The sequence below is a fragment of the Emydura macquarii genome, unplaced genomic scaffold, assembly GCF_026122565.2.
Source record: "Emydura macquarii macquarii isolate MOO-44397 ecotype Brisbane River unplaced genomic scaffold, CSIRO-AGI_Emac_v2 contig_3470, whole genome shotgun sequence".
Taxonomy (NCBI): domain Eukaryota; kingdom Metazoa; phylum Chordata; order Testudines; family Chelidae; genus Emydura; species Emydura macquarii.
Window position 1 is genome coordinate 5,795,595 of NW_027133607.1, and position 19,345 is coordinate 5,814,939.

At 49.4% G+C, this 19,345-nt stretch overlaps 1 protein-coding gene across 1 annotated transcript in view; it reads right to left on the reverse strand.

Annotated features, from left to right (window-relative positions):
- The window catches only part of PLXNA4 (plexin A4), a 583,803-nt gene that overhangs the window by 198,517 nt on the left and 365,941 nt on the right, over positions 1 to 19,345 (reverse strand). The window contains exon 5 of the mRNA XM_067534998.1: positions 18,755 to 18,855. Coding sequence (XP_067391099.1) covers positions 18,755 to 18,855 — 101 coding nt within the window. The remainder of the gene's footprint in view (positions 1 to 18,754; positions 18,856 to 19,345) is intronic.

The following is a 19,345-nucleotide window of genomic DNA, read 5'->3' on the forward strand; positions in this document are numbered from 1 at the left end:
AAATGTTGACTTTTCATCAAAAAACCAAATGCCCAAAAAGCAAAACAAAAACAAAAACAAAAAAAACGTATTGAGAAATGCAACCACAGTGCCTCATAAGAGACACAATCCAGGTGCCTCATGCCCCTGTTCTCCTCTATAGACCAGGTCCCCAGACAGCCTCCATGAAGCACCCCAGCCAGAGACTCCCATAATGCACTACAGCAGCTCAGCACAACCAGACAGTCATGGTTCAATCTCAGCCAATGTCTGCTCTTTAAATTTGCTCCCTCCTTGCCCTGCAAATTGTTAGTGATTAGCACCGAAGGAGATGGGGAAAAGGAACCAGCAATAACACAAGGTAATGCTCTGGGCGCAGCTGAGAAGGAGGTGGCCAGCAATGCAGCTTTGGAAAGTTGGCTCACTCTTTGGCTTTAGTGAGGGGCTGCACTCATTAAAACCTGAGCTGGATCTAACCATCTGTTCCCCTCATTGGCCTGTGATGGATTCCCACCAATCCCCAAACTCACAAGGCCTCTTAGTGGTATCTTAAGAAGAACAATCAACTCTGTTAGCAAGTCCGTGTCGAGGTGAAATGCAGCACAGGTGTCCAGAATTTCCCAGTAATGGGAATAGACAGGATTTACTCCAATCCAGAGGGATCGATTGGGGAGCTTCTGGCAGGTTGTATTTCTCTGGTGGTTTTCTACCCTCACATCCCTGGTGTACCCAGCAGAGTGACTAGAAGGCTGGATCTGAGACCAGTTTGTGACAGTGACCTTGAACCATCACATATTGGGAGTGATGGCATGAGGGGATAATCCATGCATAATCCATCCACAAACCATTATCCATCAAGTATCCAGAGGCACTTGAAATAAGATTAATATGTTTCCTACTGGTTAGGTCAGAGAGAATATGGCCTTTTGGCTAATCATATTACAGATGGAGAATTTGAGGCACAGAGAAGTGACATAACTTGCCCAAAGTCACACAGTAAGTCAGTGGCAGAGGTAGGGCCAGAACCCAGGATTCCTGATCCTTTGGCATGATATTAGACTCACAAAGACACCGCCGGTACAAACTTCTTTCTCAACTGAAATCAAAGAAAGAAAAAAGAAAGGATGAGAGAGCGAGCGAAAATGACTTTGACTTGAGCCGAGCTGAACACACATTTTAATGGGTATCTTTACTCCCTGCTGCTGCGGCTGAAAAGCTTGTAAAAAGATCCTGGCTTCCCCTTCATGCAGTCAGTGAGCTAATCAAACACAATTCAGAGCAGGTGCCTGACGGCAGTTCAAAGGCTGCGGCTAATGAAAGGGAGTTGAGGTTTCTTAGCAGGACCACTGAGCAGCTGAATGGAAAAGGAGCCCACTGCTCTGGGCAGCATGGGAGAGCTGCCAAACGCCATCCTTCTCCAATGTCATTTCAGAGCCAACCCTGCCTGTTGCATCCTGGGAGAAGTGAGGAGCAGTTTACCAATTACCTCTGTGGGAAAGGCTCCCAAGCAAGCCCCCTTCTGGAATTCCAGGGGCTGAGATTCTCCTCTGGCTGCCCCAGTGTCACCCCGTGGTTGTTATTTGTATTACAATAGCACCCACAGGCTTCATCTGAGCTCAGGGCCCCTTTCTGCTGGGTGCTGCACACACACAAGGTGAAAGACAGCCACTGCTCTGAAGGGCTTGCAGTCTAAATAGACAAGACAGACAAAGGGAACACAGTTATTTCCCTTCTACAGGTGGGGAACTGAGGCACAGAGAGATGAAGTGACTTGCCCAAGGTTGCACAAGGAGCCTGTGGCAGAGCCGGAAATAGGGTCCCAGTGCAGTGCCTTAACCACAAACCCTCCTTCCTCTCGGTGGAGACACCCATAAAGTTATGCAAATAATAGGAAAATGAGGTCAGCTGTGTGGATAGGTAATAGGCCAGATCCCAACCTCAGTTACACTTGGGTAAATCAATATATGACTGGTGACTGCAGTGAGACACTGCTGTCAATGGAGTCCCACAAGATTAACCCAAATTTCTGCCCTATTTGTGTCCAAATTCTTCTGAAAAGCGAGCTAACCCCCACGCTGTTCATAGCAAGGGGGAAACTGTAGCAATGTAATCATCAGGCTGGCGAATTGCAATCCATTTTCTGATAGACGTTTGGTCTATAAATGTTTCTGACCCCAAAAGAGACAAGTTGCTATTTCAGATATTTAAAGATATAGTATTGCACTGCTTGGCCTTAGTTTGGGACTTCAGCCGGGTATTGATTGCTAGGCTCCTTATATCATGTTAATAATGTCATAATCATGTCAGGGCTATAGCCCAGTCCCAGAAAGCTCCAGAGTGCAATATGTTTAATAGCTACTATTATTATTCATCGATTTTGCTGTCCTTTGCTCTATACATGTTTTTTTTTAACATTTTTTTATTAAATTCCCCAAACATCCAGGTCAACCCGTTTGCAGCTACTTTTACTTTTAATTTCAGGCGAGATCTTCTCCCACTTTCCACCAGGATCAATAGGATATTTACTGTGACACACAATAACTGAATGGATCAGTTCCTGAACTGCCAGAGCTGTAACTGAATCACGAACTATCAATGGGACAGGAAGACTGACACTCAGAGCCTTTCCTCCTCCTCTCTGACCTTGTAGATGCTGAGTCGATCAAAGCTGGGAGGGACTCGTTGATGTCAGTGTTGGGCGTTTAATTCTCTAGGGTAGAGAGAAGAGCATGGGGTAGGGAACAGTTGTTTATATGTCGGCAGAGCCAAATTCAGCTCAGGGCCCCATTGTTGAGAGGCACGGTACCAACATATAGCGGGAGACCGTCCCTGCCGGGAAGAACTTCCCATCTGGGGCTCTGCTTCTGCTTCCATGCTAACACATGGAAGTGGCTTTACACATGTGAATACCTCTGTTTGAACTCCATGGGCCTATTCACAGGCTTAAAGTTACTGCCATGCCTGTTTTCCGGATCGAGGTCTAAGATGAGAAGTGACACATGATGGGAAGGGGGAGAGGAATGCAATCAGTTCATGGATTTTTGTATACATTTGTAATCTCCCTTTGTCCCCAGTAACTATACACATATCAAATCAGTGACAACTGTCCCAATCTACCCTCTTGCCTTTGTTAACGGGTTGATTACTCAGACACCATGGCAGAGGGAGGGGCAGCAATCTTGTCTTTAGATGAGCATCAGTGAATTAAAAAAAAAGACATCTAGCCAAGCAACCCGTGTCAGTGTGTCCGATAGAGACATATCATTCAGACAGAGATATAATCTGGGCGGGTGCCAGTCAGAGAGCAGAACAGACACAACGAGAAAGCTTTATCTGAATTAAAATCCTGATCCTTGTGCCTCACAAAATACACAAGCCTAGTTGGCAGGGTTGGCCCATTGACCTTGACCCGTTGTCAAAGAGAGCTGAGGAGCAGAAGTGGTTTTGACTGTTGGCTCCTGAATCAAGGAGGTTCCAAGGCAGGACAGAGCTGGTGGGAGCTCTCACAGCCTCCTCCAAAGCCAGGCCCTTCTGCCTCCCCAAATCCTCCAAGCCTCCTCTAGAGGCAGGCCCATTTTCCAGACTCACTTTCTCCTGGCAGCACCAGTTTGCTGCCTTCACACCAGCAGAAGCAAGACAAAGAAGCCTGCCATCTCTCAATGAATCAAACATTCCAGGGCCAGGCAAGGGGATGGAAATGGGTATTTAAAATACTGCCAGCCAGAGCTAAGCTGCAGTGAGCTGCAGGGCCCTCTGACAAGGAATGACACTCCCAGACATGTGTTAGCTAGCTTGTGATTATTTTCTTAACGTATCTCAATTCAAATGTAGATCCACTCTCCCGCCTGGGGCCAGAGCGCCAGAGGCCTTTGGAAAGAAGCACTGAGAGGAGAGGATGTGCTGCAAGTCAGCACCACAGGCAAAGAGCAGAGGGCTCTATTCCCCTCCAAACCTGCCACGGAGATAGAGATGGGTCCTTCCTTCTTTAACCCTTATGGCGCTGCCACTTCTCTGCCAGACAAGCAAATGCTCATGGTGTGGTAGGCACAGACTGTATCTCCAACCAGTTATGCAGCCAATGAAGATTCATTGGCCTTTCATCCATTGATGCTGATGCCTATGTTCTACTTCCATGGTCCCCCATAATCCTAAACCTGCTTGTTGGATTGCAAGATGAAAAAGACCTGCATGCTTCATCGCCAGCACTGGATAGGCCCCTACTGGACAGAGTATTCTTCACTGTGGTCCAATTCTATCAGTCCATCGTACTAGAGTAGGTGACCGCTTCACAATCTTTAATGTCTTTATCCTCAGAAGACCCCTGTGAGGTAAGATAGTGCTATTATCCCCACTGCACAGATGGAAACTGAGGCACAGAGAAGCTAAGTGACTTGCCCAAGGTCACACAGGGAGTCTGTGATGGAGCAGGGAACTGCATACAGCTCTCCCAAGTCCTAGGCTCGTGTCCAAACCACTGGACCTTACTTCCTCTCGGCTCTAAATGTCCCATACGAAAAGGAACCCATTGCTCCCCTTGGAACACTATTCCACACAGGGCCAGATTTCCAGTGAGGCACGGTAGGCACGTGCCTGGGGCGCCTAAACAGTGGCGGATTACCGCACGGGCCAATGGGGCCAGTACCCAGGAGCCCCAGCCAATTTGGGGGCCCTGCACAAATTCCGGAACTCTGGCCCCACCCCCGATCCTCCTTCTCCCCCCTGAGGTCCCACCCCCTGGGCAGGCAAGAAGCCGGAGCCCACGGATGAGCATATTCCCCCCACCAGGATTCGCCCTACCCTCACGTGGAGTTGGTCCAGCCAGCCCCTCTCTCCCCATCACTCCCCCCCCCCCCCCATGCGTGGAAAACAGGAAGGTGAATGTCAGCTCTAGGCAGGGGGGCGCAGAAAATGCCGTGCCCAGGGGCGTGTAAGGTGTAACTCCGGCTCCGATTCCACAGCTGAATGGATCTCATCAGTAGGACATTTCCCTTAGCATTCAGCACAAATGTTCCTTCAAAACCCCAGCGCTCCTTGCTATAACCTCCTGGAACCCTGGCTTCTTAGAGTCTTACAATCCTTGTGAGCAGCCACCACGACACACCCCCGGTCACCGTGTAGCCAAGCTGCACAGCGTTAGTTCTTTTAACGTCTACTGAGCAGTCACGCCAGACCCTCCTGCACTTCTGTGACTCAGCTCTGCGTTCACGCCTGTCTTCGCAGCGAGATAGCCACCAGAATATCGCACCCACTCCTGACATGTAGCTTCCTTGCAGCGTCTTGTGTTGGAAGGACTGTGCTGGCTGTGTCTCAGTTTGCCGGGGGCTCGTAGGCTGTGATGGGGGAAGGGCAGGAGGAGGAAATAAATGTTCAATTGAACATTCTCCTTCTTCGCGTTCACACATTTTATAGACTCAGATCTAGCTATAGCAACAGGGCTCCAGTGAAAATTCAACACTCCAGTCCCCAAATACCACCAGTACTAGGCTAGTCCAGCGGATGGGGCATTGCCCTGGAAGTTGTGAGTCCTTTATTCTACACCCAGCTGTGACGTTGGCCAAATCTCCGCATTTTTCTTTGCCTCGGTTTCTTCTTCCGTAAAGAGCTGATGGTGCTCCTGCCCTACCTTCGTGAAATGATTTCAGTCCAAGAGTGTGTTATTTTGTTACCAGGGGAGCTCCCTTTTCTCACAGCAGGAGCCCATGGTATCAGATCGGAATATATTCCATTTAAATATTATCAACCACACTATGAGCAGATTGAGTAAAGAGGTGGGGGAAGGGAAAGACTCCCTGCATGGCCAGGGTTCAGGCTTTCATCTGGCTGCCCTAATTCATGGCAGGGCTAAGGAATTAAAGCAATTGCTTCTGCCTTGGGAGACATTTCATGCTCTCAATTCAATGCTATTCAAAAGCAGCTAAGGAAGAGGCCTGGGGTGAGAGATGATGGGAGAAGGAAAGTGACAGAAAGGAGAAAGACGCACACTGCTCAAACCCCATAAGTAAAGGGTCTGTGTGTTGTTGAGGGTGACGGTGGGGGGAAAGCGTAACCCTGGCAGAAGATGAGGGGCTGGATGAAACCAGAGTTTATAGAGAGAACTGGAAGAAAATAATCTAGACAAATGTGCAGCCGCAGCTACATTCAATTTCAACTCCCCAGAGATCTTCCCCACATCTGGACCTACTGAGCAGTTCGGTCCTTTGCTGCAGTATGCAAGGTGCTCACACCTACTGGGACTCCATACAGCCAGCCCAGGTTTCCACCCAGCTCAGCCCTTGAAAATACACTGGAACACTTTTCTCTTCCCAGGGAGACTCCTCCACTAATGCAGTGTCACTGTGTGCTGAGGTGACAGCGATACAGGTGCTCTTGCTTGAGAGTGGTGATGAAAGGAGGCAATTAAAGGGTTAGTGTGTGGGCGAGGGAGGAGATGTCAATGCATGTGTGTGAATGTGACAGGGAAAGCTAAGTGAGAGAGAGGTGGCCACTGATGGCCATGCAAAGGGGTGTTTGTGGGTTTGTTTGTGTGCGCAGAGGGAACAGTGTGTGTTTGTGCTTGTGGGTGTACGTGTGTACGTGTGCACAAGTGTGTGCAATAAGAGCCGACAGGACTGTGTGTATGCTCGCATGTGAACATCCATACAAGGAGGCAGCTGAGCATCCGAAAAGTTCCTAGCAATTATTTCAGGAGGTAAAGCCTCCTGCTTTTCCCCCTTCTGTGACCTATCAGGAATTTGACACTGTCAAGGATGATGAAATGTCAGGGAGAAAACACATTTGGAGGCAGACGTGACCCCTCCCTGGGGAGAACTCATTCCGTGTGCCATTTTCCCTCATTGGCAGATTATTGGCTGCAGAGATACTGGGGAATGTCTGACAGTAAGACAGAAAGCAATCCCCTGACTGAGACTGAATTTTCCAAATCATCCATCCATCATAACTCCGTCTGATTTTGCTTCAGCGGCGGGTGAGGCACTGCAAGGAACCCTACAGGGCATTCATTATTCTGATATGTAGCAAGTTAGAAACACAGTGAAACCTGCTTACCACAAATCCAGAGTGAAATTCTGTATTTAGCAAAGATAGGCCCAAACTGCAAAACTCAGATCAGGAGTCTGGCCTCCCCCAGGGTGTTCAGATTTAGGGTTTCAATTCAGCCATTTACACAAATAGGCCCTGATCATGAAATTCAAGTCAGCGGATGGACACCGCTCAAACATAGTGTAACTTTCCCCTTCATATCTCTTCTGCTTTCCCATGCTTGCATCCACCACACAGCTCTATCAATGTGCACCTCAATCCCCATCTACAAAAGTGCCAGGTAATCTAGGCCTCCTAATGCACATCAATCCAGATCTGTAGCAACCCCTGCATTTCAGTCTTAGGCTCTCCTCTGATCACACACATAAATGCTGAGCAGCAATATCCACTGCTACCCTAGTCCTGCTCCTCCAACACTTACTTCTGGGGGAATTCTGCACCAAAAAATTTAAAAATTCTGTGCCAGAAAATAAAAAATTCTGCAAAATTCTGCATATTTTATTTGTCAAAATACAATATAATCATGCCAGTTTCAATTATTTTGGTAAGCTATTTCAAAATACCCATCAGCAAGTGAGTCTGTAACAATACACACAACAAAAAAGATTCAGGAAACGTTTTTTGACACATAGAATCGGGAGTAATAATTCATTTAAACGACAATACAGAAATGTCTTTCCCAAACCCCTCAGAACTGGAGAGGCTTGGGGGAGTCGGGTAATGGAGGAGCCGAGGGAGAGGCAAGTAATTGCTGGGAAGGGGCCTGCTAGTGACCCAGAGGGTTATTGGGTGTGAGTGGGAGAAGTATGGAACAGTTTTTTTGGGGGGGGAGGGAGGAGTGATTGTTAGGGAGTTGGGTAACCTCCTCCATGTAGTCCCTGGCTGACCCCTAGCCTTTCCCATGCAGTCAAACATATCTGTCCCTCTCCCTGTCCCTGTCCGTCCCTGCACCCTCACAGCCCATTCAGCCAGGCATAGCTGCTCATGTCCCCATATGTCCCTGCATCCCCACTCAGCCACCTCCCCTCCATCCTGCCCCCATGTGGCCATGCACCCTCACTCTCATTTAGCCCCACTAGCTCCCGTGTCCCCACCCCAGTCTGTCACCCCGCACTAGCCCTTCTGAATCCAAATCATTCTGACCCCCCAGCAGCCCCAGATGCCTCACCCTGTTCATCCCACCCCATATACATGCCTCCTCATCTGGTTCCATGGGCAGGGTGCTATATGGAAGGCAGCCTCTGCCCCCTCCCTCCCCACAGCTGGCTGCTCTGGCCCATGATCTAGCTGCCCTCTCTTCTGGTACCACATAAGCTGAAAGATGCAATAGCAACTTCCCTTCATCTGCCCATCAGAATCAATTATTCTGCGAGGGGGACAGGAGAAATCTGTAAGGGACATTAATTCTGCACTTGTGCAGTTCTCCCAGGAGAAAACAATGCTGCCAACACACCTCAGTCCTGACCTGCAGCCCTGTCGGAGACGTCATTCCCTGGCCCCTGTGCAATACAGCCAATCCACCTTGATTCTGATCTGCAGAACCCCTAGCAACTCCAGGCCAGAGATCCCTACACAACTGTGCTGAGGTGACCTGTAATATCCTGAACAAACCTTATGGAATTAAGATACATTTTACTGAATTAAGTTAAAATCTTATTGAATTAGGGTTAATACCTTTGGGGTCCATTGTATTAAAAATGCAGTTGTGTATGTATCTGCATGCAGATCTGGTCTCCCCATCTCAAAAAAGGTATACTGGAATTGGAAAAGGTACAGAATAGGGCAACTAAAATGATTAGAAGTATGAAAAAGCTTCCATATTAATTATTAACAACACTGGGACTTTTCAGCTTGAAAAAGAGACGACTAAGGGGGGATATGATAGAGGTCTATAAAATCAAGACTGGTGTGGATAAAGTAAATAAGGAAGCATTATTTACTCCTTCTCATAACACAAAAACTAGGCATCACCAAATGAAATTAATAGGCAGCAGGTTTAAAATGAACAAAAGGAAGTATTTCTTCACACAATGCACAACCAACCTGTGGAACTCCTTGCCAGAGGATGTTGTGAAGGCCAAGACTATAACAGGTTAAAAAAAGAACTAGATAAGTTCATGCAGGACAGGTCCATCAATGGTGATTGGACAGGATGGGCATGGATTGCCGTTTGCCAGAAACTGGGAATGGCCGATGATATGGATCACTTGATGATTACCTTGTTCTATTTATTCCCTCTGAAGCACCTGGCATTGGCCACTGTCAGAAGACAGGATAATGGGCTAGATGGACCATTGGTCTGATCCAGTATGGCTGTTCTTATGTATGTGTTATAGTGGCATTGTATGTGCCTTCTCTAGAGGGGGGAATGCTAATTAACTTCCTCTATTATTAACCCTTTGAAGCCACCCCTCTTCAGAGGTTCCCATATACTAGTTGAAACTGGATCCCCAGGGACCAACAGACAAAGAAAGGGGTTGGGGAGAAGTAGCCTGGTTTTAAACTAGCTCAGTGTCTTCTTCCTGATCCAGCAAACAGACTGGGCCATTGGTCCATGGAGGGCCTCAATCCTTAGGGAAGGCTTGGAAGGAGTGGGCCTACTGAAGCCTCATACGATTGGGTGCTTGTTCTGTGCTGAAGCTATGATGAGCTGGTAATCGCAAGGAATCCTCCTTGGATGGCGGGTTGAAGGATTGTTCCTGTCAGAGCACATGTTGGGGTGATACCTGGTAAGCTTATTAGCAGGTGTGTAGATTCATCTATTGTGTTTAATGTTTTCTCATTCTGTAATGCTTTTTACCTTAAGACTAAAGCAGGCCTGCATAAGAAGTGCTGGGTGGTACCTTATAACTGTAGCAGTTAAACCTGGTAACTGTCTAACAAAGAGAAAACAAGCAGGTGTGCTTGGGCAACCAGTCTGTGCTGGGAAATGCACCCTGAAGGCAGGGAACTGTGCAGCCTGGAAATACTCCAGTCAGAAGGGAGAGAGACGCAGGTCTCCACCCAGAAGAGCAATGGCTGGGGACCCAGTGGGTGTCCTTGCTGGACCAGAGAGGGGAAATACTGGTGCAGTTGCTTTGAACTGTGACATATCCTAATCCTGATCTGCATCATGCCATGCTATTGCAGCCCTGACTCCTGGCCTGAACCACACACAGAGCTCTGCCAATGCTCCTCATTCCTGACCTGTAGCAACAGCACCCTATGCCCAACCTTCCCTGAGCAGAAACTGCAAAGCAGCTGCTTTGTCAGAGACAAATAGCAAGTAGGACACCGAACTCACCAGGTGTCCAATCGTGACAGGCGCATTCAGAAACCCACTGCACGAACTAATTAGCTTTCCAACCCTCCCCACTGCCCTCTAGCTAGGAAGAGCTAATCAAGGAAAAAGCCTGTTATCAAAATGCATTTACCAGACACCAGCGTATTCCAGTCTGTGGGCCCAGTAAAATCCCTGAGTTGCCTCAGGCAGATGCAGCCACTCAGATGAATAAACCTGTGAAGGGCACAGGTCTGTCCTGCACCACTATTTACGAGTAAGCAAATGGAGTGCTCCTGAAAGGGGCCTGAATGGCATCTTGGGAGGCTGAGATCAGAAAACAGGGAGGGACTGTGCCAGTTGGCGCCATGCTGACCCTGCCACCTCTACCTGTATGGACAACAGGGTCTCCAGGCCTCAGGCCTTATCACTGGCCATTCTGCTGGGTGCAATTCAGGGTGGTTTGTTCCATGTCCACACCTGGATACAACAGACTGATGTGATTTAGCAAGAGCCACCACTGCGCTCAGCACCTTTTGGCCATTAACAGACATGACCCAGTCCCAAGGAATTTGCTCTCTCTGGACCAAGAAGTGTGATCTCATTTCATAAAGGCCATGAAAGAGCCTCCAAGATGATGACACGTTTTGGGCCGTTCTGCTCTGCCCCAGATGAGATCTGATGCTAGGTGCTAAACTGAGAAGTACATTAGATATGTCTCAACAGATGGATTAAGATTAAAGTTTGGATAGACTTGATGCCAGATGCCTAATAGCCTAGTGTAAATTCACTGGGTTATCTAGTCCCCTCACTGTGAGCACCCTTTATGCAAGACACCCTCTCTCGTCTTACACCTGAGAAAAAGGTTGATTCACTCTGTGCCAAGATCACTCCATTCTATCTAGATCTCTGACCAAGCCTCGGCTATGGTCTGCTGCTTACAGACTCAGCCTGAGTGCTGGCTCTGAGAGTGCATGATCCAAACCAGCCTTAGCGTGGGGACATGGCAAAATGGCTATGCCTCCACCAATTGGCCGGTCTACCACTTCCAATCTATACATCAGAGAGTTATTTCAGAATTTTCTTCCAACACTTTTATCCTATGTCCAACCAGTCCAAGAACCCTAACTCTGCCCAACAGCCATTCCCACTGCACTGGGAAATGTGGCTTACGCTCAGCTACGCATGCAGGTGGAAGAACAAACAGGCTGGAGGGAGCAGGGTGCAGATTTGAACTTCCCCGGCATTTGGGGGTTTGGCTCAGCCCATCTGGGCCAGCCACCAGCTTCAGAGCCAGAGCTGGGTGAGAATCGGAAATCTTTCACCATTCAGCAGAAGTCGAGCTCCTCTCTAACAAATGACATACCTTTGGTGCAACTCTATTGGAAGCTCTCAAGGCTCTTTACAGACAATAAGGCCCCTGCGGGACTGATGCATGGGGTAGGAAGAGCACAAGAAGCCCTCCTTACCTCACACAGGGTTGCAATCGCAATTCCTGAGTCTAATTCACATTGCCTGGCCTTTGTGCAGTTGTTGACACCAATGCAAATCGTTACCATTCTGAGAGGGCAGCAGTTCACAGCCTAGTAGAACACAGACTATAATGAATTGGACCCCTGGGTTTTTTTCAGTGAAGTTGTGGGTGTACCTGCCAGGATTATGCTCATGCCGGTAGCAGGAATCTATGTGCTACACCGTCCCATCCACTCACCGGTGCTCCGAGCGGGCGTTCTGAACAGCATTGGGCGTGGTGTGCTATTCCTGCTCCCTCACCCCAGACACCTGACAACCTGCAAGTGCTGCTGTCTGAATCCCTCCCTGCCCTTCCCCTGTAAACATCACTTCCCAGAGCGGGCCCCGAGACTGCCTTTCTTCCACTGCAGCATCAGTTATAGAAGTTTAGAGAAAGAGAGAGCAAGCAATAACCTCAGCCCAAAGGGGAGAGACATCCTTTCAACAGACGAAAAGTCAAGCGAGAGAAAGACTTTTAAAGAGCTTGTGCCTGATCTTATCGCTGCCTCTGTAGACGGCTTGGGTTACCGGAGACTCTCTTTAGAGATTCAGAAGACTTTGACCAAGAAAGGTAAAGTCAGGGTCGATCAATGAGCCTGTGCCTGCTACATGGCATCACGTTACCTGCTGAGACGAGACAGTGTTATTTTCTGGTCTGGGCATTAGTATGTGGAAGGAAGAAAAAGAAGAAAAAAGTCCCCAGAGTCAGCCAGTTGTTTAAGTGCAGTTTTCCTTTGTATCAAGAGAGTCTGTTAGAAGCGAGCCTGGTGACTTCTGGATGGAGAGGCATCCCGGGGCCAAGGGGGCCGACCCCAGGAGAGCAGAGCTAACAGATGGAATAGATATCCTCTCGGCCAGGACACTCCGTCCCACAAACTCTTGGTTCCCCATGGTGGTCTCCCAGGCCCAGCCTGCTCAACTGGAAGGCAGCTGAGAGTGCGGCCTGAGGCAGTGTGGGTCACAGGGCCAATTCATCCCAGCACCTGCATGGAGCTCTGCACTGGGACCCAGAGAGGTCCCCTATGCCAGGGCTGTTTGGGGTCAGCTCCTCCCCTGGCATAAGTTAGGGCAGCGCTGGTGAGCTTCCCAGAGACATTCTAGACAGGGCGCTGTGAAACTCTTGCTATGCACAGCCAGCCGGAGCCCGACACAGAATAAAGCCGTGACCTTTAAACACTGAATGACCACTGAGCACCACAGGGGTTTCCTAGACCTGCAGCAACATAGGCATAGGTGGGGCCTGTTCCTTTCTCTCTCACGCACGCACACACTCACTCCTGCTTGGGTGCAGAGCTACTGTTGCCAGCTCGGAGCTTGCCTAAAATATACGTTCCTTGCCCAAGACTGAGCCCTTGTCCAATGCTCTTGGACTCGTGATCAAACATCTGGGGAGGGGCTTTCCATTTGCCTAATCGCTCCTCTGAGTCCCTCGGTCCTCAGCTTTTCCATGGCTGGGAAGCACTGAGACACTGTCTGGAGAAAGGTGGGCACGGATGGAAGGTGGTGGGGCGAAGGGTCGGTTCTCAGATTTGGAGGGCACTGCTGGGCAGGGCGTGGGGCAGGAGACTGGTTGGCATAACGATACTTTTTGAAACAGCAAGTGGAAAAACAGCGATTTGTTTCACACTCAGAGAAAACTTTCGCCCTCCCTCTTCTCTCCCCTCCTCCCCACGTTCTGATTCAGTGACTCTGTCGTGACCTTGCGGTTGGCCTTGGCTCACCAGCTGCTTTATGTCCTAGGCACACTTGGTCTCTCTGTGCCTTGGTCTCTCTGTGCTATTAACTTTTCAGCAGGTTACCACCCCTCACGCCCCCCTGGAGACCTGTGCAGCAGCAGAGCCCCACGATTTCAATTTACACCATCTAAATGATTCATCATAGCCTAAAGAGGCCTAATCGCAGCTTTGGAGGGGAGCTGAGCGACTGAAAGGAGGCGAATGAGATGAGAGCTAGAGATACAGCAATGCAAAGCTCCAGTGAGCAGCTCTCCTGGCTCCCTTCCTTGCGATGGAGAAGCCAATCGATGCCCCTCCGTACCCCCTCCTCACGCTTTTTATTTATTTATTTTTCAGATCTCTCTCACAATGGAGTCAAATTTCCCCCTGTAAGATTAGGACGGGAGAGTCACAGAAATCAATTCCTGGGCGCTGACACGCTGCCCCGTGCACAGAGAACCCTGTATCGCAATGCGAAGTTGGATCACAAAGCAGTCACCAGACACCACCCCAGCTGCCAGCCCTCCAGGAGAAAGCATTCACTGGAGTTCACAGGCTGGAGACTCCCGGCTTCCAGTGAACCGATGGATGGGGCTGGGGGGTAACCTTAGAAGCAGTGTGCATTGATACCTGCTCTGAGGACCTCAGTCACTGATGCTCAGATCCAACAGTGAAAAGCACTCTAGAAATAAAAAACAGACAGCTACGCACATCCGAAAGGCAACCCCTCTCTCTTAGGTGAGCACTTTACGGCATGCCCAAGGCCTCAAGCACAACACTGCACTTCCATTAACTAAAGATGATTGATACTGGAGAGGAAGGATGGTCTTGTAGTTAAGGCACATGCCCAGCAGTCAGGATACGTGAGTCCCAGTCCTACACTTCCAGGGAGGGCTTAGATAAGTCATGTCCCTGCTCTGTGCCGCAGTTTCCCCATATGTAAAACAGGGATCACAGTAGGGATCAAAGGAGGCTGGACTCCTTCCTGCTTGTACAGTATCTAAGCTCCTTGGCTGAGAGGTGACGGAGGATGATGTATTAATACTAGTGATGGGCAGTGGTTCTGACAGGTGTTCCTGGAGATCTTGCATGGGTGGGACCGGATACTGATTATACATCTAGCCTAGGAAAGGTTTATTAATGAACTTTACAGTGTTCCAAGGTCCAGTGCCAATAAGGACCCAAACATCCAGGTACTGCTGCCCTGAGGCATCTGGATGACTTAACTCCACAGAACAGGAGCTGGAAGTTTTGTGAGAACGGGGTACCTGGTACTTTCTGCTGCTTGCCCGGCTGGAAATGCCATGGACAACCTAGCTCATGTAATTTGGCCCTTCTCCTTCCAGGCCCAGCTTGAGGGGCAGAGGCAGGCAAATAAAATAAAATAAATACAAAAGTCACAGAGAAAACAAAGAATTACTGGCACCTTTTCAACCCCCAAGTTCATTGCAGGTTTGGTTTAAAGGTGAAGTGTTATGGCCAGGCTGGGTGGTTCTTACTGGAGCCAAACTAGTTCATCCATCCCCACCAGATTAGACTTATTACAGGAACTATAGAGTTTTGAGAGCTGATCATGGACACAATGGGGTGGGGTAGGGAGAGAAAAGGACAACAAGGCCAGGGCAGAGACTGGATGAACTGGCCATAGCAACAAGCCCCCAAGTCATACAGAGTGTCTGTCCTAAAACTGGGAATAGAACCCAGCCAGTGTATTAACTACAAGACCATCCTTCCCCCTTAAAGGAGGAGAAGGAAGGCATTTGGGGAAAGGTTTGCACATGGGATTCCTAGTCTATTGAATCCAGTTCTCCCATCCCTACTATACGCTGGCTATCATTTTATTTAGCTCCCTTACATCAAGTTGCTGTGCAATCCGCAGTTGTCTCTGCCCCTTTTCTCTCCCCCGGGAATTTATTGCTTGGTGCATTGATTGCTTGATCTCTGCCACTGACCCTGGGTGGTTGCAGCAATCACGTGAGATGAAATATCTGGTATTACTGTGGTTCAATCAACGGCTAATGTTGTGGGTGTGATGGTCTCGTCTATGCATCTGGAATCCAGATCACTGAGCCAGTCAGGTGGCAATGACCCCTTCTTCTCCAGTCCAGAACCAGATTTACATGCTTCCCCAAACAGAAGAAATGAGCTGGGTGACCTCAGGCTGATATTCAAGGCACACCTGGGTCTGTGCTCTAATTTCACCCACCTTTCAGGGACTCCACTGTCCCCTCGCAGGCCAACAGGTAAATAAATGGGGTTAGCTCTGTGGCCCTCTAGGGAAAGGAAATCACCCTCCCTCCCTGCCTCATCTGTATATTTACCCCCTCACCCCAACTTTCAACCAACGATTGTCTGAAAAACGTCTGAGCTGCCTTTGAATGCTAGACCCTGTGCAGGGTACAGAGGCTGTAGGGTTTGGTTCTTGGTTTGCAGAGGAGGGGATATGTTACGTATTCCTGATGTTTGCGCCACAACTCAGGCATCTTAGGGAAACAGAGTGCTTCATATATCACCATCATCATCAGACTAATGCACTGCACTGGCAAGTTGTCGGTGCTGCTAAAAGAATGAGTCCTTCAGCTTGAGTAGTAGAGGTTGCTGCTTTAGACTGGGAGGTGCTGGGTTCACTCCTCCACCTGGGGGGTTATCAGCAGTGATGGGTGACTGAGTCACACCAAAGTGTTCTTAAGGTTCCTATAGACTTGGGCAGGATGGAGGATCTGTCACTTCTCAGACCCTCCGAATAAGTTGCACGTGATCAGCAGCCACACAGTGCCAGATCCCAGCTTTGGCTGCCCTGATACCTCCTATTTACCTACACAAAGGGTTCAGGGCTGGCAGAGACACCATAAGCTTCTTCTGTGCTGACTCCTCCAATGTACCTCAGCCCTAACCCAGAGGGCATGAAGGAATCCATGGCTGCTCTGCAGAGACCCCCACCACAGAGACCAATCAATGCACACAGCGTGGCTGTTTGCTGTGGTGCGGACACCTGCCTGCTGGGAAACGAACTGACAGCCACCAATTCATCGCATGCAAGCCACCAAGCACTAATCAGATGCTAACAGCATTCAGCCACTACGGAGACAGGCTGGATTGGAGCTGATGACGGAGAGGTGAAAGGCCCGCTAGCTCACTATCAGCCCAGAAGCCATCCAATCCCTCTGTCCCGTGAGGATCATTTGCCATAAAGCACTGTGAGTCCAGTGAAAGATGCCACATAAACAAATCAATAATGGCAATCCATGTAGGTCCTTAATACAGAAAAGGGGGCTTCCTACAGAAGACTTACATCTTATCTCTGTATCATGGAAACACACTAGGCCTACAGTACATACTACTCCTCCTTCACTGGACGTCATTGGTAGCAAAAAGCACCACGCTCAGATGCCATAGTGATGGGCCCAGGAGAAGAAGAGCAGAGGGAGAATACACCAAAGCTGGCTGTTAAATACAAGTGATGGCCTCACGTTCCCAGATCAAGAGGCACTAGCAGGGCTCTGTAGGCACCCTGCTTGGTATAGCTGGGGTAACGTTTACAAACCCAGACTGAGGCCACGTGTGCCCAGGACCTAAGCAAGAGCAGGGCCTGAGTCATGGTTTTGGGCATATTCAGTCAGGCCGTGTGGTTCTGGTCTGAAATCAAGCGAACCTTGGTGGTTTCAACTTGAGGTTCATTTGGATTTGATGGGGTCAGCTCATGGGGTCTGAACCACCTATGGGCCGATTCCATGACAGGCTTTGCACGAAGCTCTGTGAGGCAAAGGGCTCCTTTTACTCTACTCTGCAGTGACCTGACAGCCGCAGTTAGGAGTGGTGCTGCTGGTCTCCAAAGGGGATTGCTATATCTACGTTGTCCTCTGTTGGATGGCAGCTTGCTCTGACTCTTGAAGGAAAGGGCTGTGTATTCAGTGGGGGAAAGGGACCCATAAGAATAGCTATGCAGTGAGCCTCTTTCCCTGCTGAAGACCATCGAGGCGCAGGCGAAACATCAGTTGGCTACTAACAGCACCCTCCCCACCACCTCCAGCTGTACTCTGCTGGTCCATGTACAGCCATGAATATCAGACCTGCTGCCAGGTCATTGGGTCCGTTGGCATGCAATGCCATCCCGCCATTTACAGTTTAATAGCGTCACAGCTTTGCCTAACCTTGAGCTCAACAAGCCTGACACCAGCCCTCTTTGGCATCGGAAGAGGGTTCTCTGCAAGGGGACGGGCTTGAGATTATTGAGGGGAAGCCTCAGGATCAAAGGAATACAATAAAAAGAACTGCAATCTCAGGAGGGCTTGGGGCCACCTCACCTGAAGTTCTTCATTCATTCTAGAGGCACCTGGCCAGGCTGTATTTCAGAGTATGGCCTTTTCAGGCGGTGGGCCTTCTTTCCCACCGTGGCTCAGTCAGGACTGCCTCCTCAGTGAGCAGACGCCTTTTTGGGCACTGATACTGGGACCCACGTAGGATGGAAATTCTCTGCTCTGACTTTGCCCACTGTGCCAGAGGAACCAGACGGATGTGCTTAAAACAAGCAGCACTGAAACAGTTGGATTGACATTGAAATTGTCGTCACGAGGTTTCACAGTTAACACCTCCCTGAGATGAAATGGGGCAGTTCCCCCTTACATATTACTTTGCCCCCTGTGCCTATGGAAGTCTGAGGGCCTGATTCTCCTCTCACGGTAGTGTAAAGCAGGAGTAACTCTCTTGAAATCACAGGTGTCAAAGCAGTGTAAGCAGAGGAGAGTCAGGCCCAGCAGTGCATCTGAGACTTGTGTCTGAGTCTGGCCCCAGCCTTGGTCCAGCTGCCCTAAACCTTGGAGAAGGGAATAGATTTGCCCCGGAAAAAGAAACTGTAAGAGCGAATGGGCCTGATTCAAAACACAGTGGAGCAAACAGAAGCCTTTCCATTGATTTCAATGGACTTTGGATCAGGTCTTGCTGAGCCCCTCCGTATCCACTCACATGTACACTCAGAGGGGAGAAACCCAGACAGCCTTGGCTCTGTAATTATTTTCTTTACCAGTCTAAATTAAAGGAAGACAACTGCTTCAGCAAGGACACACTCTCCCTGAGTCTCCCAGGCCCTAACTGAGCTGCTCCGATTGCATTTTCGAGTCCTGTCTTGTGGCCCACCAGGGACAGACCTGTCCATTTGCAGCTTTGCTGTGTGCCACGGTAGACAGTGAGAAAAGCGCATTGGGGCAAGGGAGGCAAGGCCGGATGGAAGGAAATGCCATCGGGTCGTACTTACGTGTTGTGGAGCACACACCAGCCACAGTGGGGGTCCCCAGAGCCCAGACACTCGCTGCAGGTCTTGTACTGACCACACGATTCCACAGGCACTCTGGTCAGCTGTGGGAGGAAGGGAGAGAACATTTCAGTCTTTCTACGCTGCTCCCAGTTCCCTTCTGGACTGCAGGGCATGAACCCATTCACACTGCTTGCTGCAGCAAACTTCTCCTGGAATCAAACCTCTAACAGGAAAACCTCTGCAGGGCTCCCCAGGCCAGCCACACGGGGAATGCTGCAGTGCGGACGCTGAATAAAGATGTCTGTAACACACACTGGTCCAGATTCCAACCTGGCATAACCCTATTAAAATCAACGGTATTACACCAGGGAGAGATTTAGCCTATAACCTCCCTCTCCCCTGCTTACACACAAAACCATTCCAACACAGAAACCAACACCCAAATGCAGGCTAATTTCCACCCCTCCCCACACACACTGCCCTCCTGCTTCAGTTACAGGATTCTCTTTGGACAGCCCTTCTCCCTCATGCGGGCTCAGCACAGCAGATAGCCTATTTGCAAAGCACGGCTCTAGAAAGCATTGATAAATT